This window comes from Solanum verrucosum, unplaced genomic scaffold (genome assembly GCF_900185275.1).
Source record: "Solanum verrucosum unplaced genomic scaffold, falcon-dt-bn FXZP01000103.1, whole genome shotgun sequence".
In the NCBI taxonomy this organism is placed as follows: domain Eukaryota; kingdom Viridiplantae; phylum Streptophyta; class Magnoliopsida; order Solanales; family Solanaceae; genus Solanum; species Solanum verrucosum.
The window spans coordinates 1689993-1703470 of record NW_026020048.1 but is presented as its reverse complement, the minus strand read 5'-3'; the positions used below and the strand labels follow the sequence as shown (position 1 = coordinate 1703470).

Here is a 13478-nt window from a genome sequence, read left to right as displayed (position 1 = left end):
GCACATAGCATTTTAAAAGCATGAGTAATTCGGTATTATGTCTATTCCAATAATTTTTTGTTTCGGTATGCAAAGTAGGGTTGTCTCATATTTAATAGTAAGTAAAATATATTAATAACCCTCATTGAATAATAAACTAATAATATTTGTAAATTTTCTAAGAGAAAAAGCTCAGCCATATGGAAGATGAATGAAAATTAACTCCCAAAGTATATACAGAACATAACTAGTAAAATTAGTATATACAGGACAGAACTTGTAAAAATTAAGAAAAAGCTGTACACAAGAAAAGATTTGAGCTCAACTGCTCAAGATTCCCTCCCTACAAGGACTATAATACCCTTCAAAACTATCTAAATTTACCAAAACTGATACACTCCATCTCTATCGGCGAGCTCAGGGGAGATGGGTTGTTCTCCGGCCAGACTCAGATCGGTCACCGGTGGAGAAAATTGAAGACAAAGAGTGAGCTAAACCCAAAACTATAGTCATCTTCACTTGCCCTCTTTTTGGAATTGGTCGCCCATACTCCTCCCTTCTTGACATGTTTCCTCCATTCATCATCATTATCTCTTTTCTTGCTCCGGCCATCTTTGAAATGAAATTTTCCGATGTGTTTTACTTGTAGTGAATTGTACTGACTATTTCGTCGCCGGTGGTTGCTCCGGTGATGTTGCGTTGCCGGCGGTTGATTGATTGTTTGGATTTGTTTTGCTGTTATGAAGAAAGTAAATGGAACACCTATATATATAACTGAGTTGTTAATATTGCCCCTCGCTTTAAACAAATTTACTATATGTGCCATTCCTTATCTTTATCTCCATTATTGAAGTTACGAAATGGTGTTGACGATATTGACCTTGTTGTCTTCCTTATAAATATGGTGATAAATTATTTTATTAAAGAATTACAGTAAATTATTTTTAATTAAAGAAATATGATATATTTTTTTAGATAAATTAAAAACAAATAAATTATTGGATTGGTAATCAGTTCACTTTTTTTCTTTCAATTTAATTTTTTTAATTATCTTTTTTCCTTCTATTGCACAGAAAAATGAAAAAATAATAATAGGGGTATATATGTCTTTAAACCTGGATATTTTAATTTGCAAGGTGTATAATGGAAAGCACATTAACAATTAATCAAGGATAAAGATTATGTTAAGTGGAAGCAAAAGTAAAGACGCTCCTAAAAGCAATATTTATAATCATGTTACATAAAAATCACGTGGGTATTAATATTATTGGTTCAAAATCCATTTAGTAAAAGCACTTATTATTGATTATTGGTATAAAGGAATTAATTTGGGGCCCAATTTCTTTCTGTCATTATCTTAACTTTATTTTAAAACCAAAAAACACTATGGAATCGTGCATTGAACAAAGACTCGTTTTTCTTTTATTGCACATTAAAATGTTCCTGTGCGTCACATGCATTGTCAATTATGACAACCAATTTATTTAGTTTTTTTTTATAAAAAAAAGTGAGATTTAATGGATTGAATCGATCTAATTTAATATTGCCACCAACTATATACCCCAATTCAAGTTCGTAGAATTGAGAATATTCTCAAAATTTTATTAAGAATATTATCAAATTTTAAGATATTTATATAAAATGAATATATAACATATATGCATTGTACAATTTTGCATGTAAATAATGTTCAATTAACTACCCCTTCTATTGTATAGTCTATTTCTTATGTGGGGTTCAACTCAAAAGTATTTTCTTTTCAATTCAAGCAAATATTGTCCAAATATAAACCTGAATAAATTTGAAGCATTAGCTTGACTAGATCTTGACTTAGTAGGGTCTCAGAGTAGTGTTTCCATTTGAAAATAAAATTGTGCAGTCCACACTTGCACCATACCTATATGTCAATTTTTTATTGAGGCATTTTTTCACTTTCAAGATCGGCAAAATTGACTTCCTCTTGTCTGCTTTTGTGTAATACTAGTTAAGTGTATGTGTTTTATACGTTTGGAGCATATTAATTTATAATAAACATATATAAAGAGGATAAACATAATAATTTTGTTTACCATAAAACTTTTTAATATAAAAAAAATAATCCAATCAATATTTTTAATATAGGATTAGATTATTTGGTAGGGAAGATAGGCAGTAACAATTGAGACACATCTATATACAGTGGCGGACCCAATATTTTCATGAAGGGTGTCGATAAAAAGTAATACTAATTAATGAGCCCAACAAGGCTTGAACACACGACTTTAGAGAATTTTGCAACCTCTTAACCACTAGACTAAGAGCCCGTTTGGATTGACTTAAAAAAATAGTTTTTAAGTCAAAAATAAAAAGTAGGAGGAGACCTACTTTTGGTTTTTGACTTATTTTAAGTTATTTTAAACTTATTTAAGTCATTCTTGATCTTGCCATACACTTCTCAACTTATTTTAAGCCATTTTTTACTTATTTTTTTATAGAGCAACTTACAAAAATAACTATATTTATAGGGTTAATGAATATCAATAGCTATAAGTATGTTATTTACAATAAATGACTACCATTTATATCACTTTTTTATTGTATTTTTGTATCGTTTTTTTTTTTTTTTACTTATACATTAATACATCTTTAAGTACAACAAACTAAATAAGGAATTGACTCTAAATATAACCCACTATCCTTACATTATGTCCTACAATAAGCAACTTCCCATAATTAAGTTTATAACTAAAAATTACTTATTTAAAGATATATCAGGTCATATTCTTTATCAGTTTAACAAAAATTGTGATACATCATACTCAATTTTCTTGTTGTCTCCATATTTCTTATTCTGGCGTTGTAAAGGTATTAATAATTTTTTTTTGTTAATTCAAGTTATTGTATGTAAGCAAATTGTTGAATTTGTGAATGAAGGTTAAGTATTTCGATTTTGAATAGGTGAACTACATGGCAATAGATACACCAGTTGTTAAACAATAAATGAATACACCAATATAGAATACAATGAATACATTGTTGTTAAACACAAAAATGAATACGTTGGATACAACTATATTTGTATTCCCTAATCAATTTTTTATCTTGGATATAGTACTTTTCTATCTAGATATAACTGTATTCACAAATCAATATTTCAACTTGTGCTTATAAAACAATACAAGTATCTATGTATGTAAATATGGATACATTTCAACACTGTTGTTAAGCAAAAATATGGATACATTAGACAAACGAACAAAAAAGATAACAATTTGGTATCAAACTGTATAAGAATGGATACATTAGACAAACGAGCAAAAAAGATACAATTTGTGGGTATCAAACTGTATAAGTATTCTTGTAAATAAAATTTTGAAAAGGCCAACAATATAGTATTGATGTATCCAACTATACTTGAATTCGTTAATCAACTTTTTAAATTTGACAGAGTACTTATGTATTCTAATCACAGATCAACAGTTCAACTTGTGGTTATATCATAATACAAATGTCTATGTATATAAGTATTATACTATATACAAAATTAACAATCAAAGAACCCTCAATTTCTTTTTTGTTCATGTTCTTCTTGTACTCATTTTTTAACAACTATATACAAACGAAATCAATTTTTCTGACAATTTCAATACAAGCGGACAATGGCACACAATACATGTGTTGAGATGAGATAGATAAGTAAATGACATTAAACTAAAAAAAAATAAAGCATACAAATCTCAAATACATTTTCCTATTGTTCCTGCTCGATTGCTCTTTTTCAGCACCCACTTGAATCAATATTGTTGACTTTTCTCCTTTTTTCAAGATTAGTTTTCACTTTTGAACCTTTTTTCTTCTTTACTAATTTTGCATGCTCGATTTCTTCAAACAGATTTAAGGGTATATGGTCATTAACCTTTTTTGTTCTTCTTTCTTTCTCCATTGCAACAATAGAGCCTGGATTTTTGGCTTGTTGTTGAGTAATACACAAATCAAAAGAAGGTAGTTCATCCAACAATTTGTCAAATAAATGTATACCTCTAGTAACCCTCCTCGGAGTATCAATTTCAACCATTGAAATGGATAAACAAATTCTTGAATGAAAACTCTATGAAAATAGTAGAAAGTATAGATGTGTAGATATATAATGCTCATAAAAACGAGATAAATATGCAATTAGAAGATACCTGATGGATACAAAATCACAAAAACCGCTCCTGCAGTGATGTAAAGGATCTTGAATTTGAATGAATTTGGAGGAAAAAATCAGAAAAATTGTGATGTATGAATATTGATGAAAGAGAAAAATTTGATAATGGTAATCATGGGAAAAGATCATAAATGTGTCTGTCATAATTAATTAGGCATTCAATAATTACTTTCCTATTTAATATTTATTTATTATATTTAAAATATAATTTTTATTTATTTATTTGTATATAATTCACTTTGCTATTTATAGTCTAATTAAATCCATATAATATGAAAAAAATAAAACATAGCTATTTTTCTTGAATATATATGAATGTTTGCCATATTTGAAGTTTTTCCTTTTATTTGTCAAACACTTCTAGAAGTCAAAAACTGACTTAAAAGTAGATTTGATCAACTTTTAAGTTAATCCAAACATTTTTTAGGCCTTTCACTTGTATCAAAATGTGTCAATACTTTTATATATATTTATTAAACCAAAATTTGACATCCATGTGAAATGTAATTTCCTGGCAAAGGTGGATCCGTGCCTGCCTATATATGTGTTGTCAGAAAATCTTCACCGACTACAACATTTATAAATTTTGTTGGTAATTTTGTCTTCTTTTTTTCTTTACACACACATGTACTAGAATTCTAGGGCACGTACTTTAAATAGACCCAAAAGAAGTTGATGTTGCTTTATAAAGAATAACTATTACATATAACAAATATAAAAATTATATTTGTATGTTATAGCTATAGTTTATATAATTGCGCTCCATAGCAAATTTTATGTTTGTTATGGAGCTTTTGATTTGTATAATTCGCTACAAACATTCAATTTTATACAAATTGTTCAATTTTGTATAAATTCATTTATACATTGTAATTTGTATAATAAGATCTGTATTTATATAATTATAAGTGTATAGGACGAAAATATATGTATTTGTGTATACACTTTTCTCTCACTTTATACAAACACAAACACATTTTATACCGAAATGTATAAAATGACTAATTGTATATAGAATCAGATGGCAAAAAGGGGGGGGTGTTTGCTGCGAATTATAATTAAAATAAACTATGGCTATAACATTTAATTTGAATTAATAGTTTGCTATTTCATACAATTTTTCCTTTTATAAATGGTTGCTGAAAAAATTGTATAAATAGAAAAAAAAAAAAAAGGATTACAAAAATATATACGTGATTGTGCGTATATTTCACTCTTTCAAATATTTCATCATCTAATTTGTTATTTTTCATTTTTTAATAAATAGAGAAGTAATAGAATTAGGTTTATTTATTATACTTTAGAAATTTAAATTCCCAGCATCTTTTAAATTATTTAATGATAAGTATAGTATTGGAAGAACGGTGTTGTTGCTGTTCTTTTTTAGAGAAGCTCTATGGTGTTTTTTTTTTAATTAATTGTCATATTTTATACACTTTTATATTGTATTTTCATAATTATTTGGATTTGATGTGTTTGAATTAGGATATTTGGAAAACGTCACCCTATTTCATGAAAATATAAATAACACCGGCATACACTTTATCTTTTTTAGAAATTATCTATGAAATTATACTAAGTACATTGTTGTTAATAATATTAAATGAAAACTATAAATTTCTCTTGATTATTAAAAGGGAAAAATAAAAATTATTTTCAATACAAGAGTGGAGTAAACCGGGGTACCAGCCAAACCGGACCGGAAATACTTTCGAAAGCGGTTCTTATTCGACTCGGTCGGTCTAATTACTAGCATAGTACTTAGGCAGTTGGGTTGAAGAAAAATTACGAGTGCGGCGGGCATGGCGTCGGCGAATCAGAACAAAGCTTTAACGAATACTCGTTTCTCCGACCTCGAACCGCGGCTGGCTGAGCCAGTTTTGGAAGCCCTAACCAACTCCGGCTTCGAGTTCTGTACTCCTGTTCAGGCCGCCACCATACCCTTACTCTGCAGCTACAAGGATGTCACCGTCGACGCCGCCACTGGCTCTGGTAAAACCCTAGCCTTTGTTTTACCTGTGGTTGAGATCATCCGTCGCTCCTCTTCCAATCCCAAACCTCACAAGGTAATAAGGTTCCTTCTTCTGCTTTACGAGACCTGTTTAGGCTTTTTTTTTATGCAAAGTATGCAAGCATTAGTACCGGCACTAGTGTTTAGATTTGTTAGGTAGGAAAATTTGGGGCTTTGCTGTGACATATTGATTACATACAGAGAACGGGAGCTAAAACTGATTTAGCTTATAAAGAACAAATGAATTTAGTATTCCCAATTTGAGGTATGCGAGCTTAATATATTTAAGATGCTTGAGCACTAGAATGTTAAGTATTAACTGGCCTGTCATGGAGGATTTTGATATAAGCTGGAAGCAGATGCAGTTGTGCTCATTTGTACCAAGTCAAGTTTCATATTAGTTCTAGAGGAAATTCAAATTTGACTATAGAATGGTACTTATACAAATACATATGCTTGTGGCAATGAAAAGTTTCAGGACAATGGCACTGTCATCCACTTCACGTGTTTTGGAGAAGTGGACTCTGCTGATTGACTTTGTGAAAAATGAGTCACTTGGTTATTGGTATTTTAAAAGATATCCATTTTTGCTGGTTAATACCGTCAAGTTGGATCATTTAGGGTGTTTCTGGTTTGGAATATTTCCAACTTAAGGGATCTTCGGTATACCAGTTTGAACTTGATTCAGTAGTGGTTGCCAGTTGGGAGGTACTATAAGATTATAAAGACTGGAGGTTGCTCTCTGATACTTCTATTGTTGTCTGGATATTAAATAATGCAATGCAACCTGATGAGGAACGATATAGAAGAAAGAGGGGACAAGTTGCCTTCCACCCTAGAAATAGTTATAATAGATAAATAAAGCTGTCCAATCTTGTTGACAGGCCATACGTTACAAACAAAAGGCACTGACTCATCTTGCCGCACATGTTATACTCTGTAAAAATGGATCTTCCATGCTTATGGCATTATGTTCTATCCAAATAGACCCATTTGACAATCAATAAAGATCCTTGTGATATACTTCCCTTTCTGTTTTTTTCCTTTAATTCTATTTTGTCTTCTTTTTGTGTTTAGCTGTCTCTTTGGTTCCCTTGCAGGTAATGGGTATAATTATATCACCCACCAGGGAGTTGTCGTCACAAATATTTCATGTTGCTCAGCCATTCATTTCCACATTAGCAAATGTTAGGCCTATGCTTCTTGTTGGAGGATTAGAAGTAAAGGCAGATATCAAAAAGATAGAGGAGGAAGGAGCAAATTTGTTGATTGGGACACCTGGGAGGCTATATGACATAATGGAGCGCATGGATATACTGGACTTTCGGGATCTTGAGGTGCTACTTTCATGCCTCCTTCAGTGGAAAACATAGAGCTTTGTGCTCAAGTGCTATAGTGATTTTTAAAATTATTTGTTCTTTTAAAGAAAGTTAGCTTGGGAATTTAGGAACATCAAATTCTTTTGCTCGGGAGCTGCAGTATCTCTTTAGCTAATAACCATTTGTTTACTCTTAGGGGTCGTTTGGTTTGAAAATGAGTAATGATGGGATAAGTTATGTTGGGATAAGTTATGTTGGGATTAGTTATGATGGGATAAGTTGTGTTGGGATTATTTTTTATTGAGTGTTTGGTTTGTTGTATTCAAAATAATAAATTTTAAGAACAATTTATTTGTTTACAAAAATGTCCTTCATTAATGTAAAAAGTGATATAATAAAATGGTTGAAAGAGACATTTTTGTCATTTACCTATTTTATCTCGGGATAAGTTATCCCAGGATTACTATACCACCCAAGGAGAGGGATAACTTATCCCGGTACTAATTATTAATCCCGGGATAAGTTATCCCGAACTTGCCAACCAAACAACAAAATAAGCGGTACTATAATTTAATCCCGGGACTATTTGGTATTATCCCTCACACCAAACGACCCCTTAAAGATTTAGTTTGCTTGGGATTTAGAGTGTCAAATCTTTTACTTGATAGATGATAATTTATGTTTTTCTTATGATACTTTAAAAAGGAAAAATGAAGTTGCCATATGCCCTGTGTTAAAACAATTTAGCTGCAAAATTTATGTAAAGCTTTCCATTTGTGCACTGAAGTGATGCTAAGTTCAGCCTTACCCCAAAAGGAGTTAAATTTTACCTCCTAGATCATAAGTTCGTACTCAAGGCTGACTTTTGTGATTGCCTATAATCACATTCTGACTTAAGTGGTCTCTGATTTCCTACATTTAAAAAGAAGAATCAGTCTCTGATTTACTACATGTTCTTACAGCAGTCAATTGGCTGTCAATAAATAGAACAATGGCCGTTGATTCTGCCCCCTATCCTCAACCCTTCTTTTGTCCATGTGTGTTCGGGATTTGGTAGTGATATATGAAATACTTCATCTTAATTAGCTACTCAGAAAAAAACATATCATTCGTGCAGATCCTGATATTAGATGAGGCTGATAGGCTATTAGGCATGGGATTCGAGAAGCAGCTAAATTCAATCATTTCTCGTTTACCTAAGCTTCGTAGAACGGGTCTCTTCTCTGCTACTCAAACTGAAGCAGTTGAAGAACTATCAAAGGCAGGATTGAGAAATCCTGTCAGGGTTGAAGTTCGGGCAGAAGCAAAACAGTTGAGCGGTTCTGCGTCTGGGAATTCGACCTCGTCAAAAACACCTTCTGGCCTTCATATTGAGGTATGCTCCCACTGTTTCACAGTGTTTGTTTATTCCAAAAGAACTTTATGTCAAGGTGTAGATTACCATATTCTAATTGACCATAGCAACGCAATGTTCAGTGGTGGGGCAAAGCACTAGTGAGAAGCTTCCCTTGGGATTGTTTTCCCAGGCAATTTTCCTTTTTTGCGCTTATATGCTTTTCTCATGTCTCTTCAATTTGGCAGTATCTGGAATGCGAAGCGGACAAGAAATCATCGCAGCTTGTACACCTCATAACAAAGAACAAGTCAAAAAAAATTATAGTGTGAGCTTACTTTCCTGGAATCTTGAATTGTATATCATATATTTTGGCATACCTGCATAGATGGTAGGAGATCACATTGGTGTTTAGTACTTGATATTTTTTTACTCCTGCAGTTATTTCATGACTTGTGCTAGTGTTGATTATTGGGGAACTGTTCTTCCGCGTCTCTCTTGTCTGAAAAGTTTTTCATTAATCTCTCTTCATGGAAGGATGAAGCAGGTACATTTATTGACATCTTAATAATAAAGGTCTATTATTTTATGAAATTGTTAATTAAGGCCTATTATTTAAAGAAGGTTCTATAGAAGTTCAGGAAATTAACACTCTTACAATTTTTGCAGAGTGCAAGGGAGAAAGCACTAGCATCATTTACAGCTCTTTCCAGTGGTGTTCTTTTATGCACAGATGTAGCAGCACGTGGACTTGATATTGCAGGTGTTGATTATATAATACAGGTACTTTCTTATTGGGCATAATAATTTTGGCTTATGAACTTCATTATCATGGTTGGTTTTGGGGGGGGGGGGGGGGTGGAGAGATAGGGGAGGGCTTATTAATTTGTTACTATAACATGTTTATCACTCCTTCACCATCTTGAACTTAAAGAACTGAGAATGTGTGCAGCAGAATTAACAATTTCCGATGGTAGTCAAGTTAGTATTACACATTGTTGACTGTTGCCTTCCCCTATTGAATAATAACATGATATCATTATAAGAAAAAGTTACCTGGTTTATATATGGGTCACACTACAGTATTTAAAGAATAGTTCACACAGACTGCATTTTGTATAGGAATGATCTAGTTGGCATTTGTTTTTGAGAAGTGTTGAAAAATCATTTCGACAAACTTCTTCAATTTTCTGAAAATTTGATTCAGTCAAACACCAAAGAAAAGGTTTTCAGTTTTTGCAAAATCTTAAAAAGTAATTCAGGAAATACTTACACTTTTTTTTAAACAAATAAATGCTTAAGTCTTTTGTGCACACCCAGCTAGCCACACCAAAGGCACTAAATTCTTCATGAACAGGTATCAGATGGAAGCTTGTGGTAGGAATATGAACCACCGTTCTCCTAATGAAATATAGTTCTATAGTCAATCGTGCATGTAATTATGAGCATGATAATAAGCAGCTGGAACTTACATGGATGTATTATTCTTTATTTTGTTTCTTGTGCAGTATGACCTTCCTCAGGATGATAAAATGTTTATACATAGAGTAGGCCGAACAGCTAGGCTGGGCCGACAAGGTAGTGCTGTTGTTTTTCTATTACCAAAGGTCAGGTCTTGCACTTCTAGTGTATCAAACTTTTTGGAGGCTGTTTGGATATAGTCTCTATCAGGGTTACTCCAAACCTACTTATTAACTATGATATGTCTTGGTCTTTTTAGGAGGAAGCATATGTGGAGTTCTTGCGTATAAAAGACGTTTTCTTAGAAGAGGGGGAATGCGCCTCTGATGCTCCTGATATTATAGATGAAGTAAGAATTAAATTATGCCATATTTCTCTTTCCCCCTTGCTTCGTAGTGCAAATGCTTTCATTCCGCTAGTTTGTGTAGTTCCTTTTTTCATTTAATTGAGAAAAGGGTAAGTATTATAAATGCAACACGAATTGTGCTCGACTATTTACAAAAAGATCCAACTTCACATCATATCAGCATGGATTCTAGTGTGTGTGACAGAGATTCTGCATCATTAATCAAACCCTCTTTACACCAAAAAGGAAACAAAAGTATACAGTTCTTTGTTTTAATCTTCTGTATAGAACTAGCTGTATCTTCAAAGCATCTTGCATTTCTCTCTTGCCAAACAGTCCACCTATGTAGTAGCTGGGATAGTTCTCTGCCATTTGTGTTGTTCTTTTGACAAGTCCCTTCTAGATTAGCTTCTCGTCAAATCAATTGTATCTTCAGGCATTGTCCATTGTAATCCCAGCATATTCAGAAATAAGTCCAAAGTTGTGAAACAATTGGACAGTACAAAAACAAATGGTTGATGGTTTCTGAATTCTTTCCACAAAGATGGCACCTGTTACAGAGCTGAGAACCTCTTTTCTGAAGGGTGTCTTGTGTCAAGCATGCTTTTCTTGTAACTAGCCACACAAAACAAGTCACTTTCCGTGTTGACTTTGATCTTCATATGTTCCTCCAAGGCCATGATCCTCATCAGTTAAAGAATTGTAACTAGATTTAACATAATGAGATCCAGAATTGTGTAGTCCCCACCCACCCAAAAAAAAAATCTTGTCCTCGGTGTTCAAAAAGGTTGAAGAGGCTGCAGTTGACTAATGAATTCTGTCTGTTACTGATGTTCCTTTTTTCTAGATACGGTCAGCAGCAAAGAAAGATCGTGATGTAATGGAGAAAGGACTCAGAGCCTTTGTATCATACATCCGTGCATATAAAGAGCACCACTGCTCTTACATTTTAAGGTAAGTTAAGGCCATGATGCAAAACAAAAATTATAGTAGTTACATTTCCATGTCTTCAGCTTAGTCCTCTATTTACAGGTGGAAGGAGCTTGAGATTGGGAAGCTGGGCATGGGATATGGTCTTTTGCAACTTCCTTCTGTGCCTGATGTGAAGCATCATTCTCTTTCTACAAAGGGATTCACTGCTGTTGAAGATATCAACCTGGACGAGATCAAGTTTAAGTAAGTTTATTCATTATTCAGCCTGCAAACAATCACGTTTGGAATCACACAGATTAGGCAGTTTCAGTGCGTCTTGTCATTATCATTATATTTTTCGCGGAGCAGTTCCGATATGTGACTTTTTTATGTACTGGTCAATAAATGTTAGATCTGTTGTGGAGTCTTGGCCTTTGATACTTAGCCGTTACTTTTTTCCATTCAGGGACAAATCCAGGGAGAAGCAAAGAAAGAAGAATTTACAAGTGAAAAAAGCTGCAATGGCACAACAACAAGAACAGAAGACACAGAGACTTAAAAAAGAAGCAAATTCTACAGCAACTGCCTCGAGAAAGAGAACTGCCAAACAAAGACGTGCTACACAGTTAGTTGAAGATGAAGATGAGATCACAAGGGAGTACCGCTTATTGAAAAAGCTAAAAAAGGGAGCTATCGATGAGAATGAGTTTGCAAAATTGACTGGGACAGAAGACTTGCTTTCTGACATATGATTTACATCAAGGCACAAATTCTGCTGGTCAAATACATTCACATGTGGTGGTGGTTGCAGATGTTACCTAGCAAAGAAAGATAAAGTATGTCTGGTCACCCAAACTGAAGTTGATCAAGCAAATAATTTTGGATAACAGTTGCCTATGCCCTCTTACATTGGATTGCAGATCCATGGATGGGCGACCAAATTTTGTACTACTTTTGTCATGTGTAATTCATATATCATGATACACAATTTTATCAATTACTTAGCTGGATGATGGATGTTTTGTTTTTTATGTATTGTTCGTATGATATAATTTTTTATTGAATTTAAGAGTAAAATGTGAGATTCATAAAATTCTTTTTTTTTTGTTTTTTTACTAAGAAGTAGTATTAATTAATTTAATTGTTGGTGCGATTATTCTTTAAAAAGTTCATTTTTACCTCAGATTTTGTGTAAAGTTTCTTTTTCCAGTTTCCTTCAACCCCAGAGACTAGTTTGAAGCATATACAAAAACTCAACACACATAAATTCACCAAAACCATGTCATTAAATTGATCCAAAAATGCTCTTAAACTATTAACTCGTCCAGTTTCACTTAAATTTAAGAGCATTTTTATCCCCTTTTCGTAGAGGAATAATATTTTATTGGAAATGGCATCTTCAGTTCAATAGGAAATAAATACTGAAGAATGTTTTAGGTGAAGAAGAAGATTGAAAATTAAGTTCCAAAACACTTTACAATGGGCGCCGGAATTACTAAAATCACCAGCCATTTACAAAATACAAAACACACCAAGCTCAAAATCCTAAAAAGGACAATAATACCCTCCAACACTCTCTAAATTTACCAAAACTGGGTACTCTCTCTTCACTACTCCATCTCTATCGGCGATTGGAGAAAATGGAAGACAAAGAGTGAGCTAATCCCAATACTATGGTAACCTTCACTTGCCCTCTTTTTGGAATTGGTCGCCCATATTCCTCACTTCGTAACATGTTTCCTCCATTTATCATCTCTTTTCTTACTCCGGCCATCTTTAAAATTCTCCGGTGTGCTTTAATTACTGTAAATGAACTCCGTTGATGGATCTGTTCGCCGGCGGTTACTCTAATGAGTTTGGTTGTTGCAGCGGTGGTAGGTATGTACTCTGTTTTTGCTTTGTTTGTTGTGTGAGTGTAGTGAAATGAT

At 32.9% G+C, this 13478-nt stretch overlaps 1 protein-coding gene across 1 annotated transcript; it reads left to right on the top strand.

The window, feature by feature from the left end:
• Positions 1-5931: 5931 nt before the first annotated feature.
• LOC125822221 (DEAD-box ATP-dependent RNA helicase 18-like) lies at positions 5932-12627 on the top strand. Its single transcript, XM_049501601.1, has 11 exons — positions 5932-6234; positions 7280-7516; positions 8616-8873; positions 9080-9159; positions 9273-9378; positions 9501-9614; positions 10340-10438; positions 10552-10641; positions 11486-11592; positions 11671-11814; positions 12017-12627. The coding sequence occupies exons 1-11, from the start codon at positions 5971-5973 to the stop codon at positions 12300-12302; spliced, it is 1785 nt and encodes a 594-aa protein (XP_049357558.1). The 5' UTR covers positions 5932-5970; the 3' UTR covers positions 12303-12627.
• Positions 12628-13478: the final 851 nt, after the last annotated feature.